The sequence below is a fragment of the Equus asinus genome, chromosome 4 (genome assembly GCF_041296235.1).
Source record: "Equus asinus isolate D_3611 breed Donkey chromosome 4, EquAss-T2T_v2, whole genome shotgun sequence".
Taxonomy (NCBI): domain Eukaryota; kingdom Metazoa; phylum Chordata; class Mammalia; order Perissodactyla; family Equidae; genus Equus; species Equus asinus.
The window spans coordinates 84,309,314-84,325,747 of record NC_091793.1 but is presented as its reverse complement, the minus strand read 5'-3'; the positions used below and the strand labels follow the sequence as shown (position 1 = coordinate 84,325,747).

General features: G+C 36.2%; 1 protein-coding gene across 5 annotated transcripts in view; it reads left to right on the top strand.

The window, feature by feature from the left end:
• Positions 1-16,434, top strand: part of LRP1B (LDL receptor related protein 1B) — a 1,812,874-nt gene that overhangs the window by 1,048,509 nt on the left and 747,931 nt on the right. For all 5 annotated transcript variants that reach the window (XM_044768977.2, XM_070507612.1, XM_070507613.1 and 2 more), the window contains exon 12: positions 13,701-13,881. In XM_044768977.2, coding sequence (XP_044624912.2) covers positions 13,701-13,881 — 181 coding nt within the window. The remainder of the gene's footprint in view (positions 1-13,700; positions 13,882-16,434) is intronic.

Sequence of the window (16,434 nt, the reverse complement as noted above, 5' to 3'; positions counted from 1 at the left end):
GATATTTATAGAAGGATCTTGTGAAATAAATTACTTTTAAGAACTTGACCTCCTTTATCACATTTACCTATCACCCACACATGCATTTTGTGTATTCTTTTTTCTCTCTGGGTAATAGTGTGGGTCTGAAACAAGTATACTTTTATTTAATTTAGGATGGTAAGGTAAACTCCAGGAGGATAGTCACATGAGATGACACATTAGTTCTTTGTCATGGTAATTATAAATACAATGAAGATTTACAGCTTTTAAGCTCAACTCAGAATTTAATGATTGGGAGAGTGTCAAGATGGCAGTGTAGGTGGACTCTGAACTCACCTCCTCCCATGGACACAGCAAATTTACAACTACTCTGGGATCAATAACCCATGAGAGAGAACTGAAAACTGGATAAAAAGAACCCCCACCACAAGGGACGGTCCTGACTGAGGTGGAAGAGGCAAAAATTCCTTTCTGGGGAGAAAAAAAGCAAACCACAGCACTTCAGGCTGACTGGGAGCAATCCCAAGGTACACAGCCTTCCCTGAAGGAGTGAGGGACCTGAGTGGGGGAGCATTACTGCAATAAGCATGCTTTGGACTCAAAACTGAGATGAGTGTTATAATATCTAGCTTTGCTGGCTCTTAACTGCAACGGGGAATATCCCCTGGAAAGCTATCAGACATAAGGGAAAACAAACTGGCTTTTAAAGGGCCCATGCACAAATTCATTCATTCCAGAAAACAACCTAAAATCACAAGAAAGAAAGGTACACATTGCTTTGGTGAAAAGAGACTCACCTAATAGGCTCTGGGAGTACCTTAGCTAGAGAGGAGAACTTTCCAGGGACTGATACGTTGGAAGCAGCCATTATTGTGACCTAGTACAGCCATGCTGACACAGACTCTAACAGATGCCATTGCAGGTCTTCCCCTGGCCTGTTAGCCAAGGGTCAGCCTCACCAGCTAGAGCACAAGTTTAACCCAGCTCAGCAAGAGTGAGTAGCCCACCCTAGGGATGAGCCCCACCCAACAGCAAGCCCTCAGGCAACTGTGGGCCTGCATAGGCTGGATGCCTGGATCCTCTGCAGTGGGGCTAGTAGGTCTGCTTCTGTAGGGCAGGGCATGTGTGATGAGTGAGTGGATTGAGAGGGGCATTGGTGGAGTGTGTGGGGCCTCTGCAGTAGGGAGATTGGGTCCACTGCAATGGTTTGGAGTGCATGCAAAGGGCAGGACTGTGTTGAAGGTGTTTGTGGACTTGTGGATGGTGGGGCTTGTCAGCTGCAGAAGACTTGTGCTTCTCAAACAGCCACAGGGGATCAGCCTCACATTCCAAAGCCTGCAACAATAGGGTGCTCCACTGCCTGGGACCAGCCCTACTCAGCTGCAATCCTGAGAGAGCTGAAAACAGCCTTGCACCCCAAAGGCCTGTAGCAATTGTAAGCCCCTGAGCCTAGCAACCAGACACGCTGGGGGCCTACTCACTTAACAGACACCCTGCAAAAGGAATGTGCTATTAGACTTTGCAGCCAACTGTGCTGGGGCTCCCCATGCCCAATAAAGTGACTGAAGTTTCCATAGCAGCCACTTGCAGCTGAGCATACAACCACCTGTCCAGGGGGATGAAATAGCCTCCCTGGGAACCTGCAGTGAGAGCCACCCTGCTACAACGAGACACACATAGCCCACACAGGGGTCACTCCTGGATCATTTGGAACTAGTGATGAGAGGGAAACACACTGCTGGGCCTCATAAGGCATCTCTTACATAAGGCCACATCTCCAAGATAGGAGACATAGCTGACCTACCTAGTAAATAGATATAAGCACAGAGAAAGAGTCAAAGGAATATGTTCAAAGTAAGGGAACAGGACAAAACTCCAGAAAAAGAACTAAATGAAACAGAATTAAACAATTGACCTGACAGAGTTCAAATGAAAATTCATAAGAATGCTCACTGATCTTGGGTGAAGAATGGATGAACTCAGTGAGAATGTCAACAAAGAACTGGAAAATATAAAAAAGAACCAATCAGAAATGATGAATACAATACTGGAAATGAAAAATTCACTATAGGGACTCAATACCAGAGTAGATGATATAGAATAATGGATGTGTGAGCTGGATGGAAGACTAGAGGAAATTACCCAAGCTTAACAGATAAAAGACAAAAGAATTAGAAAGAACAGGAACAATCTAAGGGATCTCTGGGACAATATCAAGTGCATTAACATTCTTATTATGGGTGTCCCAGAAGGAGAAGAGAGAGACAAAGGGGCAGAGAACCTATTTGAATAAATAATAGCTGAAAACTTTCTTAACCTAAGGAAGGAAACAGACATACAGATACAGCAAGCACAGAGAGCACCAAACAAGAAAACCACATAAGAAGAGAGCAAGAGAAGAAGAAAGAAAAAAAAGAAGAACTACTAAAGCACCCAGAAAAAAAGGAACAAAATGGCAGTAAGTGCATACTTATCCATAGCTACTTTAGATGTCAGTGGACTAAATGCTCCAATCAAAAGGCATAAGGTGGCCTATTGGACAGAAAACCAAAACCCATACATATGCTGCATACAAGAGACACACTTCAGACCTAAAGACATTCACAAACTGAAAGTGAAGGGATGGAAAAAGATACTCCATGCACATGGCAATGAAAAGAAACCTTGGGTAACAATACTTATATTAGACAAAACAGACTTTAAAACAAAAATTGTAACAAGAGACAGAAAAGGGCACCACATAATAATACAAGGAACAATCCAACAAGAGGATATAAAACTTGTAAATATCTATGCACCCAAAATAGGAGCACCTAAATATATAGAGTAATTATTAACATACATAAAAAGAGAAATAGACAGTAACACAATTATAGGAGGGGACTGTAGCACTCCACTTATACCAGTGGATAGATCATCCAAATGGATGATTAATAAGGAAATGTTGGCCTTAAACAACATATTAGTCCAGATAAACTTAGTAGATATATATAGAACATTCCATCCAAAAACCACAGAATACTCATTCTTTTCAAATGCACATGGAACATTCTCCAAGACTGATCACATATTAGGCCACAAAACAAGTCTCACTAAATTTAAGAAGATTGAAATAATACCAAACATCTTTTCTGACCACAAAGGTGTGAAACTAGAAATCATTTACAGGAAGAAAATCAGAAAAGCCACAAAAATGTGGAGATTAAACAAAATGCTACTGAACAATGATTAAGTCAATGGAGAAATCAAAAATTACCTGAAGACAAATAAAAATGAAAATACAACATGCCAAAATTTATGGGAGGCAGCAAAAGCAGTTCTAAGAGGGAAGTTTACACCAATTCGGGCCTACCTCAACAAACAAGAAAAACCTCAAATAATCTAAGATGTAGCTAAAGGAGCTGGAAAAAGAAGAATAAATCTCAAAATCAGTAGAAGGAAGGAACTAATAAAAATCAGAACAGAAATAAATGAAATAGAGACTAAAAATACAAAAAAAAAAAAATCAATGAAACCAAGAATGGGTTCTTTCAAAAGATAAGCAAAATTGACAAACCTTTAGCTAGACTCACCAAGAAAAAAGAGAGAAGTTTCAAATAAATAAAATCAGAAATGAAAAGAGAAATTACAACAGGCACCTCAGAAATACAAAAGATTTAAGAGAATACTACAAAAACTATACGCCAACAAATTGGATAATCTAGAAGAAATGGATAAATCCTTAGAATCGTACAACCTTCCCAAACTGAATCAAGAGGAAATAGAGATTTTGAATAGACCAATCACCAGTAAGGAGATTGAAACAGTAATTAAAAACTTCCCAAAAAATAAAGGCCAGGGCCAGATGGCTTCCCTGGTGAAGGCTATCAAACGTTCAAAGGAGACTTAATACCTATCCTTCTCAAACTCTTCCAAAACATTGAACAGGAGGGGAAGCTCCCTAACTCATTCTACAAAACCAACATTACGCTGACACCAAAATGAGACTAGGACAACACAAAAAAAGAAAACCATAGGCCAATTCACTGATGAACATCAATACAAAAATCCTCAACAGAATACTAGCAAATCGAACACAACAATACATTAAAAAGCTCATACATCATGATCTAGAGGGATTTATTCCAGAGTGGCAAGAATGGTTCAACATCTGCAAATCAATCAACATGATACACTACAGTAACAAAATGAAGAATAAAAATCACATGTTTCTCTCAACAGATGCAGAGAAAGTGACAAGATACAGCAGCCATTTATGATAAAAACTCTAAATAAAATGAGTATAGAAGAAAAATACCTCAACATAATAAATGTCATATATGACAAACCCACAGCTAATATCATTCTCAAAGGAGAAAAACTGAAAGCTATGCCTCTAAGAACAGGAACCAGACAGAGATGCTCACTTTCACCACTCTTATTTAACATAGTATTGAAAGTCATAGCCAGAGAAATCATGCAAAAAAATGAATAAAAGTGATCCAAATTAGAAAGGAAGATGTGAAACTGTCACTATTTGCAGATGATATGATTTTACATATAGAAAACCCTAAAAAAATCCACCAGAAAACTTTTAGAAATAGTAAATGAATATGGTAAAGTTGCAGGATACAAAATCAACATACAAAAATCTGTTGCATTTCTGTACACTAACAACGAAGTAGCAGAAAGAGAAATTATTAATACAATCCCATTTACAACAGCACAAAAAGAGTAAAATACCTAGGAAAAAACTGAACCAAAGAGGAGAAAGATCTGTACGCTGGAAACTATAAAACATTGTTGAAAGAAATTGAAGACAAAAGGAAATGGAAAGATATTCCATGCTCTTGGATTGGAAGAATTAACATAGTTAAAATGTCCATACTTCCTAAAGCAATCTACATGTTCAATACAATTCCTATCAAAGTTCCAACAAGATTTTTCACAGAAATAGAACAAAGAATCCTAAAATTTATATGGAACAACAGAGGACCCCGAATATCCAAAGGATTCCTGAGAAAAGAGAACAAAGCTGGAGGTATCACACTCCCTAATTTCAAAATATACTACAAAGCTATAGTAACCCAAACAGCATGGTACTGGGACAAAAACAGATACACAGATCAATGGAACAGAATCGAGAGCCCAGAAATAAACCCACACGTCTATGGACAGCTAATTTTCAACAAGGGAGCCAAGAACATACAATGGAGGAGGGGAAGTTTCTTCAATAAATTGTGTTAGGAAAACTGGACAGCCACACGCAAAAGAATGAAAGTAGACCATTATTTTACACCATACACAAAAATTAACCCAACATGGATTAGAGACTTGAGTATAAGACCTGAAGACATTAAACTTCTAGAAGAAAACATAGGCAGTATGCTCTTGGACATCAGTCTTAGCAGAAGATTTTCAAGTACCATGTCTGACTGGGCGAGGGAAACAATAGAAAAAATAAACAAATTGGATTACATCAAACTAAAAATCTTCTGCACAGCAAAGGAAACCATTAACAAAATGAAAAGACAACCTAATAATTGGGAGAAGATATTTGCAAACCATACATCTGATAAGGGGTTAATATCCAAAATATATAAAGAACTCATATATCTCAACAACAAAAAAAACTAACAACCCAATTAAAAAATGGGCAAAAGATATGAACAGACATTTCTCCCAAGAAGATAAACAGATGACCAACAGGCACATGTAAGGATGTTCAACATCATTAACTACCAGGGAAATGCAAATCAAACCTGCAATGAGATATCACCTCACACAGGTCAGAATGGCTATAACTAACAAGACAGGAAACAACAAGTGTTGGAGAGGATGTGGAGAGAACTCTCATACACTGCTGGTGAGATTGCAAACTAGTGCAGCCACTATGGAAAACAGTATGGAGATTCCTCAAAAAGTTAAGAATAGAACCAAGATACAATCCAGCTATTCCACTGCTAGGTATTTATCCAAAGAACACGAAAACATGAATGTGTAAAGATACATGCACCCATATGTTCATCTTAGCATTGTTTACAATAGCCAAGACTTGGAAGCAACCTGGGTGCCCATCAAGGGACAAATGGATAAAGAAGATGTGGTATGTATACACAATGGAATACCACTCAGCCATAAGAAGCCATGAAATCTGGCCATTTGGATCAACATGGATGGAACTTGAGGGTATTATGCTAAGCGAAATAAGTCAGAGGGAGAAAGTCAGATACTGTATGATCTCACTCATGGGTAGGAGATAAAAACTACAACAAACAATCACGTAGAGACAGAGACTGGATTGGTGGTTACCAGAGGGGAAGGGAGGATGGAGGAGGGCAAAGGGGTGATTAAGTACATGTGTGTGGTGATGGATTGTAATTAGTCTCTGGGTGGTGAATAGGATGTAATCTGCACAGTAATCGAAATATAGTGATGTACACCTGAAATTCATATAATGTTATAGGACAATGTTACAGCAACAAAAAAAGAAAAAAGAAAAAAAATAAGAGTTTAGTGATCAGTATCTTTCACTAAGCATGATGCCTAAGCAAAGTGCGTGCTTTGCTTTCTTTTAAAATTTCAGTGAACATTATCAATTGAAGTGATGCAACTGTGTGAATGTTTAAATAACCGAGTACAAATATGTGAAACATATTAGAAAATATAGCTAATAAAAAAGTCACTTTCTATGAAATTAAATTGCTCAGCTGACTTCTAATAGAGTTGCCTTTTCATCTAATATGAAAGAGATTGAGTAATTTAGTATTAATGCAATAAGTTCCAAAGTGTTTTATTTTTATAAATTATAAGCTACTTCATAGGACTAAAAGGAATGTTTAAGAATAGCTGTGGTATTTTACAATCAGAAGTTGAAGCAATTTTTACTCTATTCTCTCTTCGTAGGTAGGCAGAATTGGGTGATAAAGGGCATTAATGAAAATTACTTTCTGTCTCTCCCTTCACAATGAGGACACATATTTTGTACTCTTTCATGAGATGATTAGTCAGGTGTGACCACAAGATGAAACAGAGGAGAGGCTCAGGAAAATGATGTTTATTGTATTCACAGCTCCTAGAGACAAAAGGCACAGCACACCACCCAGGACCACATGGGAAAGACACTAGGGTGGTCAGGAGGCAGCTGACAGTTGTGAAGGGAAAGCCTTTATTGGAGTTTCTGTGGGAAAGGCAAGGCAGGGCAGGATAAAGAGTTTAGGATTGGTTAGTTTGAATAATTCCATTGGGCTTTAAACTGCAAGGGTGGTTGCTAGTTGCCTTGTACCTGGCCCTGGGATGATTAAGGCAGAGGAAGATTGCCTCCTGGGGTATGGGGACCAGACAGCTTAGGTATGGCTCTGGGTTAGTTAGTTTGCACATCAAAGACGTATTCCTGACTGGGCCCTTTGGTATCTCTAAGAACTGGCTATCTCCAAGACAGGCAGTCTCCCCTCAGCTGGAAAAGTGTTCTAAAGTTGTCAAAGTATCATAAAGTACTGATAATAAAAACATTAAAAAATATTTACAATACAACTCTGATATTTTCCAAAAATTTGCAGTGGAGTATTGTAAAATGACCTATATATTCGTTGCATATCTGTAGGGGTTTTCTTAAATTGGAAGCTACTCTGCCCTGCATGGTATATAACCTGCAGTGTACCATCTGAAAAGAATGAATGTGAAGAGTGTCCTTCTGTCCAGAACATTCAGTTAAATCATTTTCAGATCTCAGGCATGGTGATGGTGCATTAGTCAGTGTTCTCCAGAGAAAGCGAACCCATAGGATGAGTACATAGGGAGAGACAGATACATTTTAAAGAATTGGGTCATATGATTGTGGAGGATGGCATGTTCAAAATCTGCAAGGTAGGACAACAGGTTGCAGATCCAGGGAAAGCTGATATTGTAGCTCTAGTCCAAAGATAGTCTAGAAGCCAAATTCCCTCTTCCTCAGGTGACCTCAGTCTATTTTCTCTTAAAGCCTTCAATTGCTTGGATGAGACCAACCCACATGATGGAGGGTTTCTACTTTACTCAATGTGTACTGATTTAAATGTTAATACCATCTACAAAATACTTTCACAGCAATGTCAGGACTGATGTTTAACCAAATATTTTTGTTCCATGGCATAGCCAAATTGGCTCATAAAATTAACCATCACACACGGCTAGCTGAACCATACGCTTTAAGGTGTGGTAGTGTAAATCAATAGAGAATTCCCATAAAAGCAATAGCTTGGTACCCAGAAATGATTATTATTTGTAGTCATGTTCATGCAGTAAATTATTTGGTCTATCTACATTTATTAAAGACTACCAAATGATGATTTTTCAGGACCTTTTCTTGGGAAACAGTTCTCCATGGATCCCTCACATTTCTGCATGTCTTAGAGTAAGGCATTTACTGCCTTTTATTCTTAAGTATCCTTACAAGGATGTTTGTATGGAAAAGAGCCTTGGAAGAAGAGATAGAAGATTCCTCCAGTGTACAGAGCAGGCCTGCTTTTTGCTCATTATAAAAAATTTGGTTTTCCTAAATTCAGAATTCATCATCTGTAATGAAACCTTATGGGCCCATCCCAGTGGCCTCCAGGGGACTTTAGAGTAAGGAGAGCTGACACCAATCTGCTGATGAACATGCCGCTTACTGTGCCATGACTAAAAGTCCTTTATATCTGACCTACAAGTCTTGTGTCTTCTACCATCACCCATGAAACAGTAATGGGCTAACTTGTTATCTTGAAAGGAAGGTAAAGTCTCAGTTCTTAACAATTCTTGAAACTTTGAATTTGAATCATCACTTTGGATTACTTTATTGGTAACTATGATGCATGTACTGTAGCACTCTCTGCTCTTATATATGCTCATCACTGAATCAAAGATGAAGTATCTGAATGTCCTGGAGAGACAATTTATATCACCCTCCCCTCCAAATTGAAACTGAGAGTATGTTTCTGATAATAGGAAGAAATCAGTATGTTTTAATATATTCTGTTTGTCTGGAAAATAAAACCCTTATATGCACTTTACATATCTCTTTGGATACACCAGCAAAATATTTTATTCTGAATGAGAGTAACTTGTGTATTTACCTTTCCTGACCTAATAACCAAACTGAGGAAGGACTTGGAATGAAAACGAGGATGAGAACATGACCACTGGGGGCAGATGATGTAGAAAACTTTAGTCTGGTCAAAGACTCCTGTAACCCCATGAGACAGAAAATTCAGCAGGCAAACTTTACTGCCACACTATTACTTAAATCAACTTCATTCACTCATGTTAAATATATATGATCTGTGATGCCTCAGGCCATATTGAGATGCACAAAGAGAATTTGTATTTATTGAACTACATGACTATGAGGCAGAAGAGTTGTCCAAGTGCTGAATCTGAGGTAAGAAAAGGCATTCCCAGCCCTCGGCATGTCTACATGCACACTGCACGCCCAGTTATTTAAGGCATGTGACCATACTCTGCACTCATGCAAACACTTTTGTAATACATTCCAACTCAGAAGAATAATGTCATATTAAGGATGGAAAAACTTGGATACCCTGGAAAAATATAGGCACTGTGTTTTTATAATGACAACCCTGGGGTGGAATTTCCAATTAATATTATGTTAATCAAATTCTGCTGTAAAGCATCAAGACTTATGGATTACTTTTGGAGATCCAGCTTATGCACCTTCACAAAACAAGGCCACCGCTCACATCCTTAGTCCTTTTAAAAAAATTCTTATCTTGGGCCCATTTTGAAAAGTAGAAGATTTTATTTTAAATATATAAAACATTAATCCTCTTCTGTTCGATAAATGTGTAATATCGGAAAATCAAACCCGTAATGATGTTTTAGTTTTAGAAATGTGTCTTTCTCCAATATTTTAAAATGCTTATTTTATCTAATCCTAGTATTAAATTAATTTAAGTAACTTTCTATTTTATTTTTTACTTTTAAGTTCACATTCTCTTTTTTAATTTAAATAAATTTTATCTCTTATTAGCCTCATTTCCTTAATGGTAGGTATCACATGTAGGAAATGACATCGCTACCTTCACCAATTTTTCACTTAAGTGAAAAGTCTAGCTTTTGATGAGATATGTGTTTTTTAATGTAATATTCATTTATTATGTCCATTTATAGTTCATCCATCTGTTCTGTTTTTAATCTGAAGTATATAGATAAATGTCTCATTTCTTCACTTAGAATGGAACATATAGACATAATCTTAATCTAAAAAAAGTTTACAAGTAATCATTATCTATTAGAATTTTTATTTTTTTTGAAGAAGTACAAACATATTGAGAGTCCTTGACCTTTGACAAAATAAAATGGGTATTTTGTGTAGCCTTAGGGAGATTTTGACCAGATTTCAAAAAACATTCATATTTTTTGTTTGCTATTAGCTATGTAATAATAATAATAATATAGTAATAAATGTTGATTTTGGAATGTAGGATACTTGAACTCTACCCAAAGTATCAAAGCAATCTACCCTAGCAAGAGTCTCTTTATCAAACACCTTCCTTGCATTTTAACAGTCATTTGTTTCCTCGAGCTAATAATTATCTCCGTAGTCACCTTTGTTTGTTTGGAACTTGACTGCCATAAACCTTCGTATGTCCCTGATCACCTGGTTGAAGGATTTTGGTCATAGAGTTTCTAATAGTCAGTCTCAGGCAGGTGTCAACCAAATTCTCTTGAATAAAAAATAAAATGCACATAAAACTGATACTCTGTATGTCTTAGCATTCCATCTAAGTCATAAGCTATTTAAAGGTAGATACCACATGATATGGAAGCAGAGTACTTCTCTGCTTATCAATGCATATTTGTTGAAAAAGTGATGCATTGATCGTTCAGGCTTTGTCCTACAAGTATAAGAGAGGAAATTCCTCTCTGCCCCATTAAAGATAGACTTAAAATATTCCCAGTTGGCACAAAGACATTTTTATGAGTTTCTTTATTTTAAAATTTGTATTCAGTCTCATTTTTTCCAGAACAGAAAAGCAAAACACATGCACAAAAACAACATTAAAAAACACTCTAGGCTAATTGTTTTATTGCTATCTTAATAGACTAGATGGGTAGCTAAAGGTAAGATTATAATAATAATGATATTTTAGTAATAATATTGACAGCAATATTTATATAACGTTTACTATGTGCCAACCAGTATTTTAAGAATTTTGCGTATATTAATTTATTTAATCCTCAAAACAATCTTATGAGTGAAACACTATCATTACACCTATTTTAAAGATCAGGAAATTGAAGAAGAGGAAGGTTAAGTAACTCACTCAGAGAAAGTGACAGAGCCTAGAAAATGTGATTCTAGAAATTGTGATCCTAATGATCTCTTTATGCTGTTTAAGCAATTTCATTTTTCAAAGACAAAACAAGTAAACCAATTTGGGGCAGGACCTCCCAAGATCTGCTTTTTAGAATTCAATTCCATTCTCCATTTATTATTTATTCACAACCAACTCTGCACATACTATTTCTAGTTAAAGTTGGCCTCTGTTCGAAATATAAGGACATATTACTGAATAATCGTTTTAAAAGAGAAAAATATAAGGTATATTTCTATCAAGCAGCACCCATAAGGAAAAGAGCCAGAATATATATATAAAATATTTTTAATCCTGATAAATTAATAAAACTAACATGTGTGGAGAATTTACAATATTGCAGGCAGTGTGCTAAGTGTTTTACATGCAGTAGCTAATTTACCCCTTGTTATCACCCTGCAGAGTGGGTGCTATTATTACCTTCACTTTACAAATGGAGAAATTAAAGATCAGAGTGACTGAGTTGTTTACCCAAGTCTCAGAAAGAAAATTTCAATCCAGGCAGTATTGCAACCACTTCATATGAAAAAAGATAAAGAGTCTCAAGTCAGACGTCAAAAGGAAAAGTTTTAAAAATAAGGTTATTGAAGAAGGAAGTTTCCATGGAGTAGATTTCAAATGTAATACAATTTTTGAAAACCAACTAACAAGATAAAAATCAGCCATAGACTATGATAAATAGAAAAGGAAAGAATAAACAGCTGCTCTCTTTCCATTATGCCAGAGCAGGAAAGTGCTCAGTAAAATTAAGTGTCAATGAAGTAAAGACAAAATTAAACTTTTTTTCTAAGCATAGGCACAATTAACCTGTGAAAATTACTCATATTGGGTGGTAATGAAGCAGATAGCTTAGTGAAATTGAGAACATATCTGATTCACTATAGTGGGATTTTCAGCTAGATCAAATCACGCGTTGTATTAGTGATCCTGAGTCAGGGCACATGCTGATTAGCAGGAAGGGTCACAAAAGAAAATTTTATTTTTTCCAAGGCCAGAAGGGCCATGATTAAAGAATATGATAATAGTAAATATTTATTACATCTGCATAGGAGGGATGTCATGTAGATTTCCCAGTAGTGTGTAAATGCACAGCTTTGTCTCGAATGTACCACTACCTATTCCTTTGTCCAGTGAGTTCCAGTTGTCCACCTCATACCCAGGAGGAAAAGAGACAAAGGGTCCCCTGGGTTTGAAAGAAGAGGAGTTCACAGCAATTTCTCATTTGATAGAGGAATGGAACTGTCTTTATGATATTGTGAACGGCTTAGGGGGTGGTTTACCAAATGGCAAAAAGGAAAGAACAGGATTCACCATAGAAACAGTGCAGTTTTAAAGCTCTCTACATTGGGGATAATCTGACTTAGGTTTTATCCCAATTCTACCACTTCTTGTGTGATAGTAGACTATAAGCCTTCACTTTAACGTGTTAGAGTTTCTCTTTCTACAAAGAGTTTGAATCAGATGAACTCATAAGATTACATATTTATGATATTCTTCTAAATTATCACTGCCTGTAACTCACAGAAGTCTATAATAGCATCCTTTTTAAAATAAGTCTAGAATATACAGAAATATTTCAGTGTTTTTTTGAGATTCACTGTTCATGCAGTTCCATAATGAAAGCCTGTTCTGGGCTTTCAAAGGTGTGCTTCTGCTGGCCCTGTTCATTCCTTGGTAAAAGGGCATTCGCATTATTTTAATTATTTAGCTTACATATTACAAGTTTGAGTGTGCTTGCTTTTTGAACATATTACTTGTTCATATTGCTTGATTTTCCTTCTGAATAGTCTATATCACTGTATTTTTATTCTGAGAAATTACTTTTTAAACCTTTTTCTCTCAACATTTATATTTTCCTGTTTTTCCTCAGATCACTGTTTTGTTTAAAATATTTCAAGAGAGGGCCTGTCATTCATATAAAATGTCATTCAAAATAAGATTGAAAAATTTTCTACAGACTGATGATATTTGAAAAATCACACTATAAATAATTTATGGATCAGAAGTCATTCTGTTTTTTTTTTAATTTTTTGTTTTTTATTTTCTATTTTTTTGAGGAAGATTAGCCCTGAGCTAACATCTGTGCCGTTCCTCCTCATTCTGCTGAGGAAGACTGGCCCTGAGCTAACATCCGTGCCAATCTTCCTCTACTTTATGTGTAGGATGCATGCCACAGCATGACTTGAGAAGCAGTGTGTGGGTCTGCACCCAAGATCCAAACCGGCAAACCCCAGGCCTCCGAAGTGGAATATGCAAACTTCACCCCTGTACCGCTGGGCCGGCCCCAGAAGTCATTCCTTTTTGAATTAAACTTTTTGTTAAGTAGACCATAAGCAGTGGACGCTATTGTAAAATTTATTTCTTTCTTGTTCTTGCTCTTTACAGATCTAGATAATGTGGAGGGCATTGCTGTGGACTGGATTGGAAATAACCTTTATTGGACAAATGATGGCCATAGGAAGACTATTAATGTCGCCAGGCTGGAAAAGGCTTCTCAGAGTCGGAAGACTCTTTTAGAGGGAGAAATGTCCCATCCCAGAGGGATCGTGGTGGATCCTGTTAATGGGTATGCAATACTTGATCAGATTCTATAAGGAAAATGATATTAAACTTGTTTTTTATGTATGTCATAGTAGTAATTTTTATTTAAATTCACATGTGAATTCACACTTGAATGGTCTGATTGGGAAAAGTTATGTTCATTTAATGATTTCTTCTCCTAAAGAATGTGCTAAATAAACATGTCAAAATACATTGAATTGAAATAGACAGATTATTTGTATAAAGGATATGTTTAGTTGATTTATTTGGAGAAGCACCATAATCCTCCATTTTAGACAGCCTGACACCAAGGTAAATAATCAATTCAGTCAGAGAATCAATCAATTTAAATTTTAAAAGCTATTGAAATTTAATATATTTAAAAAACAGCAGAGATTTTTTTTATACATTTACCGTGAGCCAGGCATTTTGTGAAATAGTTTACGATGCTCCTAGTCTGTAATTCTCACAATAATTCTTTGAATTGGTTGCTATTCTCTTCCTTGTTTTACAAAGAAAGAAATTGGTAACTGATTTGCAAAAGACCATTCAATTATTAAGATACTGGGTCGATATTTAAACCCAAGCAGCCTGTCTCCCAGACGTGACTCATAGCTACTATACTCCACTACTTCTCACTAGTTTAGATTGGTGATCACATGATTTTAGACATAACCATAGATTCCATATAGTGACATTATTTTGAATTTGGTGCTATTCGTTTTAGGATGGAATATTTTGTGTAATTGTTGGGAATATATTTCCTTTGATTTTTATTCAGAGCTATTACCTGAACACAAACAATAGTGTGCATATAGAAATATAAAAAAAAGTGAAAATTGCTAATAGATTCTCAAAATTAAGTGAATGGATTGTATGTTTTACACATACAGTTGTTGTGTGTGGTTTTTATCCTCTCCATGGCTTATATTTCACTGTTTCAAAATAGCATCACAAAATGAATATTCTTTATACTTTACTACACACAAACAAGAAATACTTAATTGAATAGGAAGCTTGTGACTCCCTTATAAATCGAGATCACCAGATTGCAGTTGCTAGACTTTTTTGTGTTGAGAATAGCTTCAAATGCAATCAGGGTGCATCTTCCTAGGCTGACACTGAAGCAGCAGATGAACTCATTGTATGTGTTTTTGTCAGGCATAATAATAAACTAATTTCAGTGATTTTATATGTGGATTTTATAATTATCTGTTCTATTCCTGGACTTTTAAACCAAGTTGTCTATCTGACCTTTAAACCAAGAAAATCTTAATTTTAACAGAAAATATTTATTCCACACTGTCTAAATCTACTTGAAGCAAAATGTTTCAAAAATGTCTTAAAATAGCATGTTCCTTCTCAGTATTCTGTGAGAGAAAAATATTTTCCGATAGAAAAGGGCCTTTGTGATGCTCAGGGAGATGACACGAATGTAGCGGTCATAGACTTACATGATTTGGAAGGAAATTGGGAAGTCACTATTCCCATCTCTCTCTTCAAATTCGGCAATCCCCTTCAACGCTTCCCTAATGGGAAGGCATCCAACTTAGATTTGAAAGCTATAGCATCTACATACTATTTGGGTACAATTCTGATTGATATGACATTTTTTCTTTTCATTGAGGCAACATCTGCATCCCTGTAATATCTGTCTACCAACTGATCCTCTATTTGCCTGTGTGCTACAAAGAATGACTCTAATACCTCTTCTGTCAGTCAGACTGTCAAATAGAATACTGCTGTTATGTACCAACCTGAAAAACAAACATGTATGTGATGTGTATACACGCACACACATTTTTTTCCCTAACAATATACTATGCCCGGAGCATCGCACTATATATAAAATGCTTAAAAAAAAACAGGTATAGCTTTCACCCTCATGAAGCATCTTGTGTTATCTGCAAGGAGAGGGTTGGGAAGATGCAACAACAAATAAGTACCAAGTGAGAAACTAATGTAATTTCTACAGACCGAACTGATAGAGGAAAACAAATAGGCTGACATTATGAAAACTAGCAGATAGAAACCTGTTTAAATAGATTTGCTGAAAGGCCTCTCTAAGGGGGCATTACTTAAGCTGAGACTTAATTGTAGAGAAGAAACCAGCCATGGAGAGTGAGGCAAAGAGTATTTCAGATCAAGAGAATGGTACATTTGTTGGGCAAAAACTTGACTGTCGGAGGAACTGAAATGAAGACAGTGCTGGGCTGGATTGTAGATAGAATGGGGAAAAGTGACTGAAGATGCGATTGGAAAGGAAAGCAGAGCCTTGCCCAGCATGATGAGAGCTTTGTACTTTGTCTTCAGTGCAAGAATAAAGTAGAGAAGTGACTTAATCTGATTTATATAGTTTGTTTTTTTTTAAACTAATCCTACTGCTCTGTGGAGAATGTATTAGAAGACAGTAAATGTAGAAATGGAACCATGTGAATTTAATTGTCCAAATAATTGTTTGGCCCTAACATGATCTTAAAAAAAGGAGACACAATTTTGAAAACTCTATTTAAAATAGCATAATATAACTTTAAGCAAAACATTTTCAGAAAAAGAAGCTAATTTATTTACATTTTTT